At 51.7% G+C, this 13,899-nt stretch overlaps 1 protein-coding gene across 3 annotated transcripts in view; it reads right to left on the reverse strand.

The window, feature by feature from the left end:
- Window positions 1-7,755: 7,755 nt before the first annotated feature.
- The window catches only part of MYT1 (myelin transcription factor 1), an 86,457-nt gene continuing 80,313 nt past the window's right edge, over window positions 7,756-13,899 (reverse strand). For 2 of the 3 annotated variants that reach the window (XM_011934417.1, XM_011934418.1), the window contains exons 20-23: window positions 13,592-13,683; window positions 12,852-12,955; window positions 10,121-10,264; window positions 9,242-9,696 (exon numbers count right to left, since the gene is read on the reverse strand). In XM_011934417.1, the coding sequence (XP_011789807.1) occupies window positions 9,556-9,696; window positions 10,121-10,264; window positions 12,852-12,955; window positions 13,592-13,683 (481 nt within the window). In that variant the 3' untranslated portion in view covers window positions 9,242-9,555. Of the gene's footprint in view, window positions 9,697-10,120; window positions 10,265-12,851; window positions 12,956-13,591; window positions 13,684-13,899 lie in introns of all 3 variants that reach the window. The other variant, XM_011934416.1, reaches the window with a different exon arrangement.

Consider the following 13,899-nt stretch of genomic DNA (forward strand, 5'->3'; position numbering starts at 1 on the left):
CGCGCGGCCTCCCGGCACCAAGCACAGCCGCCCTGGGACCCCCGCCCTGCCACCCGGCCCTGGGGCCCTCCTACCCAGCCGGCTTTGTGAAATCAGCTGTGAAAGGAAAATATCCTGGGCCCCCAAGATCACTAAGGAAAACTCCAGCAGGAAACAGCTTAGGGCAGACTGCTTCCCTTTCCATTCAAAGTCGCCTCTCTGCTCACTGAGATAGATATGTATCTGATTTGCCTCCTTTGGAAAGGCAAATCAGAAACTCTAAAGAACGTAACGGTTTGTGTCTCACCTATCCGTGACCTGGACGCTCCCTCCCCGCTTGGAGTCTTCCTGCCTTTGCTTCAAGTTGTCCCGCCTTTCCAGACCGAAGCAATGTACTTCTTACATGTATTGATTGATGTATCATGTCTCCCTAAATGTATAAAACCAAGCTGTGCCCCGACCACGTTGGGCACAGGTCGCCAGGACTTCCTGAGGCTGTGTCGCGGGCGCGTCCTCAACCTTGGCACAATAAACTTTCTAAATTAACTGAGACCTGTCTCACATTTTCTGGGTTCACACAGCCCATTGCCCAAACTTCGTGTGAGGCTTTGCGGATGGGCTTTAGCTGCAGAACCTTTTCTTCAAGTACAGCCATGCAAACCACCCCATATGTGCAGCAAGTGCCAGCATCGCTGTTGCGGACGAGTGGGCCTGGGTCTCCCGTCCTCGCCTCCCTCCTGCCCCGCATTCCTCCCCAGACCCTGGAGCTCCACTTAGGAGCAGAGTTTGAAAACCAAAGGCCGGTGCCTTCAACACGTTATGTGGTCCCAGGGAGACCTCATTTCTCTTGTTGATCCATGGTCCTGGATCCACGGACCTGAGATGGCCCACCACCGCATGACCCTCATGGGGCTCTCAGTAGTGTCCTTCCACCTGAGAGCTTCTGTTTCAAATTACAGAAGCCCTGGAGTCATCCTTGACCCTCTTCCTACTGCCAGGGGACATGTCCTCCATATATCCCTCCTTGGCCTGCCCCAGCTCCCCTCACCTCTCCCCACCCCTCCCACCACTCCCCTGGGCTCTGGTGAGTGGTCCTCCTAAAACAATGTGATCATATCACTGCTGTCTTCAGACACTCCCTTTGTTCCTGGAACCAACTGAGGGTCGGGCTGCTACTTCTCCTGGCCCAATAACAAGATGCAGGTGAGCTGGGGAGTAAGGGAGGTTTTATTTCTGTAACCGGTTACAAGGAGAAGGCCTGGAAATTATCACCAGACCAACTAAAAATTACAAAGTTTTCTGAAGCTTGTATACCTTCTAAGCTGTATGTCTACGTGTACATGTGCATTCATCTAAAGACATAGTGATTAACTTCTTCTAATCTATAACTAAGATCTAAGTCCTCAAGACCCTCTCCTGGAGCCTCAGTAAGTTTACTTAATCTAAATGGGTCCAGGAGCCAGGGTGATTACCCTTATCTTATCTCCTGCTACATCATAATGGTATGGGCAGTTCCTTTAGACCCCCATATACTTATTTGTGGAGGCCTGGGGAGTTTCTTCAGATCCCTAGTACAATTTGTTTAATCCTAAAAGGGTCCTGTTAAGAGTTCCTTCATTATCTTGTCATGCTTCAAGGCCCAGGAAAAGCCTAGGCAAAAATCTTGGTGGGCTCTTTGTTACATTCCAACCTTTGTATAAGGGCATTGGCTCAATCAGCTTTTAATGTTTAACCTGGCTACTCAGTCCATTCTGGAACAGTTGTAATGGACGCCTGTGTTAGTGAAACCTGGCCTGCCACAACTTCAGACTCTTGCTTGGTTTTCCAAGGTGTCTCTTCCATTCCCCTCCATATCAGCTCCCACTACCATCAGCATTCATAACCCTTCACAGGGTACATACTAAGCACTCTACATAAGTTATTTCCAAGAAATAGGTACTAGTATGACCTCCAAGAAGAAAAGTAGACCATGACATCAGGAACTGGCCTGGCGCTCAGATGGAGGCCATGGGGTCTCCTATTGGACATAAACACTTTTGTAGAGAAGCACCATCATGATCCAAGGCCACATCATAATTTTGTCTAAGCACAAACAAAAATAGGGTCACTGTGTCACCCACAAACTCTAAGACATAACCTCTCCAAGTTAGTAGCGATGACCCCTGCTCCTCTACCAGCTACAGCTGAGCCTCCCTCTGCCCTGGCCTTCTCACAGAAAACATCTACTGAGATGCCCAGAGAACCGCCCTTTCAACCCATCCACTCCCCTGATTCCTGACAACATCTAATCCATGAAAAAAATCACCCAACTCAAGCCCATAACGTTTAGTAAGTTTTCCCGACACCTCTTACTGAGATGCCTTGCAGTTCTCCATGATCTGCATCCTTCTCACTGCAATGAGAGATAATCCCCAACTCATTCAATTACAGGCAGGTTCCTGGTGCCCTTTGGCTTGACGGCACTGATACCTCCATTTTAAAGATGAGGGAACTGAAACTACAAGAGGTTAGCGGGCTTCCTGTACTTACCAACTGGTAGTAAGCACAGGAAGGTGGACAGGAATCCAACTGCTACTCACAGCCTCCTCCAGGCTTCTCCCACACCCAGCCACAGGAGCCTTCTGAGTATGTCTTCAGTGTCCCCTTGCCTATCCCCTTGCATCTGTCCACTCATCTTTGTCGTATCTGCAGAGGAGCCTCGGGACAGAGGGAAGGTCATGCAAGGGCCTAAGACAGGGGTGCAGCCAGGTATCTGGAGTGCAAGTGGCTAGAGCCACATGTGGGAGGTCGTGTTGTTGTCTTCAAAATACACTATTCTTATTATGGTAAAATATACAAAATATTTATCATTTTAACCATTTTTAAGTGTACATGAAGTACACTGACATTCTTGTGCAACCTCACTACTATCCAGCTCCACATTTTTTTCATCATGCCCAACTGGAACTCCATACCCGTTCATGTTAAAATTTCTTACCCAGCTGGCCAAGCAGGGTGGCTCATGCCTATAATCCCAGCACTACGGAAGGCCGAGGTGGGCAGATCACAAGGTCAGGAGATTGAGACCATCCTGGCCAACATGGTGAAACCCCGTCTCTACTAAAAATACAAAAATTAGCCGGGCATGGTGACGTGTACCTGTAATCCCAGCTACTCGGGAGGGTGAGGCAGGAGAATAGCTTGCACCAGGGAGTTGGTGGTTGTAGTGAGCCAAGATCGCACCACTGCACTCCTGCCTGGGCCACAGAGCGAGACTCTGTCTCAAAAAATAAAAATAAAAAATTCTCTCCCAGCTAGTAATAGAGGGGCATTTCCTCAACTTGATAAAGAACATCTACAGAAAACCAACAGCTAATATCATACTTAATGGTGAGAAAGTGGACCCTTTCTCCTTAAGATCAGGAATAAGGCAAGAATGTCCCCTCTCTCTACTTCTGTTCAACATCATATAGAAGTCCTAGCTGATGCAATAAGACGTGAAAATAAGGGTTACAAATTTGGAAAGAAGAAATGAAACTGTCCTTGTGCACAGGTGATAATCTGCCCAGGCAGATTTTTCCAGGCGCCTCCTGCCCTTCCCACTGGACTAGGGACCATAGCAGCTCCTTCTCCCCTGGCCCCTTGGATACCCACTGGATCCTACTGTTCTGCGAGGATCCGCTCTTCTCCTCCTGGATATGCTACAGACACCATCATGTGGTTCCCAAGGCACCAGCTCTGGAGTCAGGGGCCTGCAGCTAAACCTGTGTGGCTCTGAGCAGCCTTCTGGGCCTCCCTGGCCTTTGGTTCCTTCATCTGCAATGATGGGGACAGTCCTATTGCCTATATCACAGTTGGCTGAGAGGTGGAAGGAGCCCATATGTGTAGAAAGGGATAAGATTCAACAATGGTCAGTCTTTTTTCTCCTTATCCGCTCACAGCTGAGCCAAGTAGGGCTTCTATGTGGGGTGGGAGTTAGGGCAGCCATCATGGAGCCCTTCTAGATTTGGTGCCTGATGGGTTCTGAGATTATCCACCCACCGGGGTCCCAAGCAGTGGCCCAGGGGGATACGGGGTGGAACCTGTAGCACTTCTGGTTGGTCTTTCCTAGGCAGCAGGCGGGTTCTCACATGGCTCCTCACCATCTTTAGTCATAAACATTACCAGGTTTGACTTCTGCTATTTTGACAACTTCTACAGAGAGAGCTGTGACAGGATTAAAGACAAGGAAAACACTTTTGACAGTGAGTGAAATCAACAGGCAAGGGTGTGTCTAATTTGGCAAAAGGTGCCCCATGAGCAGAGACGAATGTGCCCCATGAAGAGGGTTCGCTGGGTGCTGGAGTGGTGGCTGCGGTTTGCTGCTCAACCTCCTGCTCCTGGGCTCCTGTAGGGGAGGTGGCAAGGCTTCACAGGCACCCCTTCCCCTCCAGCAAGGTTTCTCACCCTGGGAGTGGTGGCTGCTCAGGGATGGTTCTGCAGGGCTGAGACTGTGCCACATCCTTCAACTTCATGGTGCTCCCAGTGAGCCCCTCAAGACCTACACTGGCTCACGAGGCTGCCTGGGGAGTGGCCAGCTCTCAGGAGCTACAGTCAGCCCAAGTAGACAGCTCAGCGACACTGTGACACTAGCTACTGGGAGGGGCTCTCTAGGAGCTCAGGGGAGTCACTGTGTCCACATGGTGGGCAGGGCACAGACTGTGCTGTTGTACATGTATCCCTGCATGGCTTTCCCCAGGATCCAAAATAACCATCCCTTCTTCCCCCACATCATACACCTGCCCTTGTCAGAGCTGCTCTATGGTTGGCCCCATCTGGTGGCACAGCAGAAGCTGGGTGCTCCCCAGGGCATTCACATTCATGTGGCACATCAGGAAGCTGTGCTTAGGGGCTCTCGTGTGGCCATGTGACCTTCAGCTGCGTGAGTGAAGACCAGGGGCTGATGGGGGTTGGTGTCTTGCTGGGCCCAGAAAGGACCAGGTGGGAGTAGCGGGCAGGCGGTTGTTTTCACCCAGGCACGTGTGAAATGCCTGGGGCACAGAAGTGCATACCCAGAAGGTACTAGAGCCAGGGAAGAAAGGACTGGGGGACAGTATGGGAGTTCTCTGCACACAGCAGACATCAGCCTTGGAAATGAGGAGAAAGGGGCTGGGACAGCCCCGATGCAGCTGCAGGGTAGGGTGGAAATCAGGAAGGAGGAGAGGCCAGGAGTACATAAGCAGATGGGAGGAAGATACAGTAGAGGGAGAGGAGGAGGGAGCCATAGCAGGTGCTGGAAGAGGAGAGGCCAGGCTTTAGAAAAGTCAGCACACACGGAGACCTGCATGCTGAAGACACCGAGAGGAAAGAAAGAGGCAGAGACAATGGGAGCAGCCAGGAGGGATGGTGGGCTTGGGGTGCAGTGGGGCCAGAGTGGCTCAGAGCATAGCTCTGCCAAAGGTCAGCTGCCTGGCATCAGCCCAGGCCACCCACGATCATGGATAAGGGTGCCCTTGTGAAGACTTAAGACTCCATTAGAGAAGTCCACACTCCGCCTCCATATTTTAAGAATGGCAAAGGGAATGGAACAGAGGCTATAACCCCTGGGAGCATGGATGGCCTGTGTTGCAGGATTCACAGTCAGGTGATGGTTAGGAAACCCTCCACATCCATGTGTTTAGCAGCCTCTGAGAGGCCACCAGCTTCAGAGAGACAGAGTGGTTAATAGGAAAATCTCGCCTGAACTTGAGGCTTCAATTACTCACGGGGTGTTGTTGACCCAGCACTAAGCTGACTTCCCGTCTGTTCAGGCAGACAGTCGTGTGCTCACCAGCTTGAAGCATACCCATTCAGGTAAGGAAAGCAGGTGTATATGTGTATTTACCTTTGTTCTCTCTTACACCGGGCTAAAATGACAGATTTTAAGGCATAAATTGGCAGGAGTGAGGAGATGAAATTGCAAAAAAGCAATTTAGAAGCCAGAAAATTCACAGATGCAAAATAAATGGCCTGGAAGACCCAAAACACTGAATTCTGGCCAGAGAGTAGAAAGTTCAGAAGCAACACTGTCCACACCTCAGAACCCCCCAAGAACTGGTGGCACCAAATTCTGCTGGAGATGGGAGAAGACGACTGGGAGAAAGTGTTTCGGGGGCCAGTAGCCCCCTTCCCCAGAACTCCACCCCAACTCTGAGAGCCAGGCAAAAACTCCCCTCCCTCTGGATGAAACCTTGAGCTTTATTCTCTGGATATGGTAAACAGGAGGGTCTGCAGGATGGTAGAGAAGGCCTAGCTGTGGAGTCCCATACCAAAAATAAATCCTAAGAGAGCACATGCCTGTGACTCTAGACACTTTTTCTCCCAGCTCCCAGTGGGCTAGTGGCCCAGCCAGTGCCTCTAAGCAAAAAGTGAGAGAATCTTCTTGGGGGTGACCAGCTCATGCCATTATCAAACTGTGGGATTGTGCAGCTTTCTAACATCATGGTAACAGCCTGTGGCCCCTAGCAGCAACATCATAGTCCCCATCTCTCCAGCCAACTCTCATGTCCCCCAGAATGATTTTACCTCAGCTTGCTGAGGGGACGCTGCAGACTCGGTCTTGCTCACACCCACCCCAGCATCTGCTGTGCTGATGTGAAGGGATACAGCTCCAGGCCACTGGTCTCCATGTCACAAATGGGGCCTCACCAAAGGGGACCCCCAAGAGCCCTTCCTCATAGTTGAACAGGTTCTGCATAACCTACTAGTAGGCACTGGCACCTGCTCGGGCCCCCAGAGCCAGCAGTGGGAGCCCTGAAGGCAGATCAAATGTCCTCCACAGGTGCTATGGACCCTGTCTGACTACAACAGAGGTTGGAAATTCAGTCCAGAATTTCTAAGAATTTGTCAGTGAAGATGGATCCTTTGTTTGCATATCAGATGAATGCTCCAGGACTACCACCAGGGCCAGATTCCAGGGAGGTCAAAAGCATGTTGACAGTTTAGGCTGAATGTGACTAGAAGCCCCAAGTCCAAGTCTTACTCTAGGAGCACTAGAGCTCCACCTGACACAAAAGTACAAAAATGAAAAAGGGGAGAAGTCACTTTTTAAAAAACAGCTGGTTTGCATTGGCTTTTTGGCCTTGTATGCCAGCTTGAAAAAAAAAAAAAAAGAATCCATTGCCTTACATAACTGTGCAGTTCAAGGGTAGAGTGCCTTCAGACATGGCTGGGTCCATGAGCTCTAAAAAGATCATCAGAGAGCTCTCTTCTCCTCCACGTCTCCCTCCATTGTCAGCTTTGCCCACCTCCAGAATGTCTGAACTCTCTCCTATTACTGATGGCTTCCTCCTGTGGCCAGGAGAGAGAGCTCAGGGAAACCCCAGTTCCACACCCCCAAGCCTAACAACCTCAGCAGGAAAACTTTTTCTCCCTGACCCTAAGAAAAGACTCCTGGGAAAAACTTCAATTTGCAAATGACTGGTCATGTGGGAAGGGGCAAGATAGAGGGACTTAGACCTTCTAGAAACACACATGGAGGCGGTGAGGGAGGGTAATTTCAAAAGGAGATATTGGCTAAACTGACACAAGGGGGGCCCCACGTGTGGTATCAAGGAGAGACCAGAGATGGATGACTCCCCTCCTGCCCACGCGCTCCCAGGAGGGCACATCATAGAGCTCACCAGGAATGGCTCCCAGGAGGGCACATCATAGAGCTCACCAGGAATGGCTCCCAGGAGGGTGCATGATAGCGCTCACCAGGAAGGACTCCCAGGAGGATGCATGATAGAGCCCACCAGGAATGGAGACAGTGTCCTCCCCACAGACCACAGCACCGACTCACAGTCAGAGTGGACTTTTATTAGGAAATCACCCTGCAAACACACCATGGAGTGCTGTGGGTTCAACGCATTTCCTGAGGAAGGAGGGTCACAGTATTGGAGCTGTCGGAGGGATGGGCGGCACAGCCTGTGAGCCCAGCGGCGACTCGAGGCTGCCTGCGGCCGGCACCCCCTCACAGCAACAGGACTCCACCGCAAGGGCCGACACGCAAACGCGACACGAGAAACATGCCCAAGCACACACATCTGCGCTACACTTAAATAATAATAAATACAGAATTCCATTTGCTGTTATCCGTGCTTGAAACAAAAGGAACCCAAAATGGAAAAAGAAAACCAAAATGTCTTTCTCTCCACTGGACCAAGGGGAAAAAAATCCCCAAATTATCAAAATTCCTCAGTTACAAAATAGTTTTTTAAAAAATTCCATTATTAAAAGAATAAATAACAAAATATATAAAAAATAACTTGGTTGCATCAAAATTATAACTAGGAGTTATATCAAGATTTTTTGTGGGCTACATTATAGTCAAATAGTTATTTTTGCTTTGAATTCACTTTTCCCCTCTTAGGGTGTCCTGGTGTGGGGTCTAGTTGAAATAGTATAAAATTAATAAATAAAAATGTTAAATAAATAGCAAACGTTAACATAAGAGGTTGTGAATATAAATACATCTTGACAAAATTAAATAATTTACAGAATAATTAAACTAACTACTTTTTAATTTTTTCCAGGAAGTGCAATTTCTCTACTTTTAAATACTAACTTGGAATTGCAGTCACAATTGACTTGGATTCTATTTACACAGTAGGAACATTGTGTTTTTAACACATTAAATTAAAATGTACCCTTTTTTCGCATACTGGATGGATCTAAAAGAAGTGAAACCTTGGTGGTCTCCTGTTAGGAATTTACCCTCTGACCTTGATGAGGTCATTGCCACCTCCGTCGCCATGGATGCAGAGGTCACGCTTGGCCACGCCCCGGATAATGTGGCAGTGATGGGTCAGGGGTCCGGGTGGATGCACAGAATCCAGAGCGGTCCCTTGGACGTGGATCCCAGACCCAGGGTCTAAAGGCTGCAGCCCAAACAGGGAGCTGTGACCCAGGGCCACACACATCTCCACAGCCTCAGCGCGCCAGCTGCCCCCAGACACTAGGCTGATTTCCAGGAGTCTCCCAGGTTAAAATTCCTTGACCTGACAGGGGCTGCGATGCTTGTCAACTGTCTGGAGTGTCCTCTGGGAGGCCTATTCCTAACTTTCCCTCTGGGACAGAGCTTGGTTCCACCCTTAACACAAAACTGAATTAAATGAAAACAGAAAACGCACTTGCTTCCGCCGCCCTCACTGAGCACAGACACGCTGCCCCGGGCATGTCCTCCAGGCCAAGATGCCACTCACACCACCCGCCCACCACGCTCACGGCTACCCTCCCAGCCTCGACAGACAAAGGAATACTGTGGTTGCAAACTCCAAAACTTCCCTGAGAACCTTGTCCATGAGCTTCCACTGGAGACTTTGAGCTGCTCTTCAGATTTCTTTCAGAAAACAAAAATAAATCACTTTGTAATTCTTCAGTGCCCCTATGCACATGGATGGGGCTGCCACGGCCCCAAGCCTGGAGGGAGCATCGTGGGAGAGGCCGATTTCCAGCCATCCCTTTGGATAAACCCACCCGAGGCCACACCGGGCCGCGAACGGGAAGTCACTGTGAGTTGGGCATCCCCACGGTGTGGGGCAGGGCGGGGGAGGTAAACGGTGTGGTGGGCTGGGACACTCCCGGGTGCCACACGGCCTAGACCTGGATGCCCCTCACAGCCTGCTTGATGCTCTCCAGGAGGTCCTTGTTCTCCGGGTTCTGGTAGCACTCCTGGTTGGAGTACATGTCGGTGAGGGTGCTCACATAGGCATCGAAATTCTGTTCGCATATTGGCTCCTAGAGAACAGAACCAGGTTAGCAAGCCCCATCCATGCAGTGGGCCCCACACCAAAGAACCTGATGTGGGAGCATCAAACCTGTGCCCCCGTGTGACCCGAGACAAGCCCATACCAACTAGGGGCAGCACTGGCTGCCCTGCCCTGGTTGCTTTGAGTGTTTCTCTCTGTAGCCATCCCAGCAGTAGCCTCTCTGCTGATGGAATCACCATTTTGCTTCGGATTCATTAGCTACTCAGGAGGGCTAAAGCCATCATAGCCAACAGCCTGCCTGGGCCATTCGGGGTAGAGAGAATCTCCACCAGGGCACAGGACCCCTAGGGCAGGACCCAGTGGCAGAGGGGGTGGGAGATGCCCTGCTCTCCTGCTTTCCGAAGAGACCCTGGGGGGCAGCTGTGGTGCTGGCAGGTCCGCGTGCTGCCTACCATGTGTGGAAGGCGGATATTGGCGAGACTTTGGATGAGGGCCTGACTCAGGCCAGACAGCTCCAGAAACAGGGCTTCATTCTGCTCCTCAATGAGCTTGTTCTCCTCCTCGATGTTCTTCAGGTTCTTCTCCATGGAGGAGATCTGTGCCAGAGAGACGTTTGAAGTGCTGCCTGCCCTTGGCCCCCATCCTCCTGGGAGTCCTCTCTGGGCTGCCTCTCACAACCCTCTGGGAGAATGCAGAACCCTGGGGTGGGGGAAGGGGCAGGGACCCTGCCTTCCTGTAAGTGTCCTGCCACAGGTGAGGGGCTGCCAGAGGAGAGAAAGGCAAGAGCCCTCTGGAGACATGGCCTGACTCCAGGGAAGCCAGGAAGGGGGCTCATGTGGCACGTCTCCCTGTACCATGCTTTCTAGATGGAACTGAAACCCCTGTGCAGCAGAGGTCCCCCTCCTGGCTTTCTGAGCCCCTCTGTCCTGAGGGGATGGGGTGGGAGCACAGACTTCACAGCGCCCTGTCTCCATTTCAGACTCCACCTGCTGTGGTCTTCGCTTCACCATGCTTCCTGCTTCTCTCTGTAAGATGGGATCACTGCACCCTCGCTGTGGGGTGTCAGACTGCCTTTGGGTCTTCCCCTCACCAGAAAGACCAACAGAGGCCTCCTCAGGGCCTCCCAAGCATGTCTTCCCCAGGTCAACTACAGGCAAGTCTTCTCACTTCCCCACCATGGTGGTGAACCTGCCCAGGGTTGTGTTGGCCCTGAGGCTTTTGGTGTCCAGGAATAGCCGCCAGCCGGACTGCACATCTGCAGGGAGCCGTGCGGGCAGAGGCTAAACTCACAGACAGACAGTGTGGGTGACACACGAGGCAGGAGTGGTGAGCTCCTTCCTGGGAGGCTGTGGATGGGGTCAAGCACGCTTATTCTGCCACCTGGCGACAAGCATGTGGCTTTGAAAGGGATGCATGGGGGACAGGGACCTGCCTTCCCTTTGCCTTTGCCCTGCTGCAGAGGACACCACTCACCAAATTCCCTCAGAGGGACAGGGGCTTCTGAGTCCTTCCGAAGGGATGCCAGTAAAAGGTAATAATCTGTCTTTAAAAAGATTGCTTTTGGCAAATAAAGAGAAATCAGAGGTGCTACCCCAAGGACACTGACACTGATGAAGCCTCTGAGGACTCTGAGAAGGGGAGGAGCAGGGAGCACAACGTGGGACACCCACACAACAGTGCACCTCCACACTCGGAGACACCAGGAGGGATGGGGATGGCTCTGCCAGGAGGGTTAGCCACCCCTTCGCTGCCGCCACTGCCTGTGAGCCTGGGGGCACGCAGCAGCGACATGTGCATGACGACGAAAGTCCTTCCTGATCCCCACGGGGTGATGCTGTTTTTATACAGGCTCTTGAGTAACAAGCGGTCCACGGGAGCCTGTTTGCCAGTAGAGACAAGAGCAGAGTAACGAGACACGCGGGGCTAGACTATGTCACTCATTTTCTGCCGCCTTGGTGGAGGCCGCCGTCTCCCCATCTGTCCCTGCCCAGAGGGGCTCTGCCCAAATTCCCTGTGGGACCTGGTGGTCACTTCCTTGTCCCTTTGTCCCTCCAGCCATTAGGGGCACAGTTATGTGTGCCCACTCCCCCATTGCGGCCGCACACTCCACTCAGCAGCCATGGGTGAGGCATGCTCTTATTTTCAAAATAAGATCTTTGGTGTTTTTTTTTATTTTTCTGATTACAAATGCTCATTTTAGGGAAATCAGGAAATATGACACAAACATTTAAAGTAATTTGTAACCCTATTCCTCAGCAACAGCAGCTCTCATCGACTACACTTACTCTGGATCAGGTGCTTTTTTTTTTTTTTTTTTTGAGACGGAGTCTCGCTCTGTCGTCCAGGCTGGAGTGCAGTGGCCGGATCTCAGCTCACTGCAAGCTCCACCTCCCAGGTTTACGCCATTCTCCTGCCTCAGCCTCCCAAGTAGCTGGGACTACAGGTGCCCACCACCTCGCCCGGCTAGTTTTTTGTATTTTTTAATAGAGAATTAAACCGGTTTCACCAGGTTAGCCAGGATGGTCTCGATCTCCTGACCTCGTGATCCGCCCGTCTCGGCCTCCCAAAGTGCTGGGATTACAGGCTTGAGCCACCGCGCCCGGCCAATCAGGTGCTTATGCTAAATGTTTTCCTCATAGAAATGCGTTCATTGTACAATAACCTGGAGTAGAATCCTGTTCTTACCTCCATTTTACGGAGGAAGAGGCTGAAAGGTTTGTCAGGTCCCTCAGCTGGTATGTGGCTGTGCTGGGGAAGAAACCTGGCTCCAGAGGCCTGGCTCTAAGGCACCACCCTCATGGACTACTGGTACTCACAAGACCAGTAAGCCTAATGGGACCACTTGCCTTGACGGGACTAATTCTAATAAGAGTAAGAGAGACAGTGCTGCTAATCTTAATGGGACTAGTATTATCAATAGTATTATTAACACTAACAAGACCACAGCCCTAGCGGGACAACCAGCTCCAGCGACCCGCCAGCACTCACAGTGTGACTTCACAGACACCACCACGTGAGTGGCCAGCACGTCCTAAGTGTGCCTGTGTGCCAGGCACTGCGCTGTCCGTCAGCTCAGCCCTGACGGCAACCTTGATGAGTGCCGACGGATGCCTCACCGTTCCCAGGATGAATGTTTGGGTTGGGAAGGCAAAGAGCCCAGGAGTGGGGGGCGGCACCACCTACCTGGGACTGCAGCTGTACCATGGCGGCCTCCATCTCCGAGTTGGACTCGTTCAGGTCTCGGATCTCCTGGTTCAGCTGCTTGATCTCCTCATCATTCTCCAACACTGACCCAGTGAGAAACCTGAGCTGTGGCTCTGGGCCTCAGGCAGGCCTGGGCCAAAGTGCTGTGGGGAAGCCTGCTTTCTAGATGGAACTGCAACCCCCCGTGCAGCAGAGGTCCCCCCTCCTGGTTGTCTGAGCTCATCTCTCTGGGGCTCATACCCCACATTGCGTGCTGGAGAAGTCTGTCTTGAAAATTGTGAGATGAGTGTTTATGGTTTGCCTCCTGAGCTGGGTGGTAGGTGGAAAGGCTTAAATCTCTTTGGGAGATATTAATTGCTACATTAAAGATGGAAGTTTGTTCGGGTGATGCTGAATTTCCTCACCTAAGTGTGAATGAGCCTCAGCTCTCCACAAAATCATAGCACATGGGCTCCACTGGACTCTGATCCCAGTGGTCGCCAAAGCCGCGGGTTACAGCAGGCATGACCTCCGGAGGGCCAGGGGCCCCAGACACAGGTGTCAAGAGCTGCAGAGCCAAGGTCCAAAAGGCTGTCAGCTCAGGTCAAGGGATCTGCCTCTGCCATGACTCATTCCAAGAGGGGCTTCATCTCTCTGCCTTCTTCCCACCAAAAAGGTGCAGAGCTCTCACTCACCCGGGCACCCGTCATGAGCAGGGAAATTCAGGAAGCCGTCCTTACCATCGCTAGTCTTGAATTTTGGACTGAGGACCTCGTCCCCTGAGAGTTTTCCCTTCTTTCCAGCAAATGTTGCTCTGGGACAGCCTGACAAACTGGAAGCAGAGGCCACATATCATTCACCAGCCCAGGGTCACTCACCATGACCATCCCAGGGTCACATACTACGGCCAGCCCAGGGTCACCCACCACGGCCAGTCCAGCATCACCCACCATGGCCAGCCCAGGGTCACCTACCACAGCCAGCCCAGGGTCACCCACCACGGCCAGCCCAGGGTCACCCACCATGAACATCCCAGGGTCACATACCA

Source organism: Colobus angolensis, unplaced genomic scaffold, assembly GCF_000951035.1.
Source record: "Colobus angolensis palliatus isolate OR3802 unplaced genomic scaffold, Cang.pa_1.0 Scaffold136, whole genome shotgun sequence".
In the NCBI taxonomy this organism is placed as follows: domain Eukaryota; kingdom Metazoa; phylum Chordata; class Mammalia; order Primates; family Cercopithecidae; genus Colobus; species Colobus angolensis.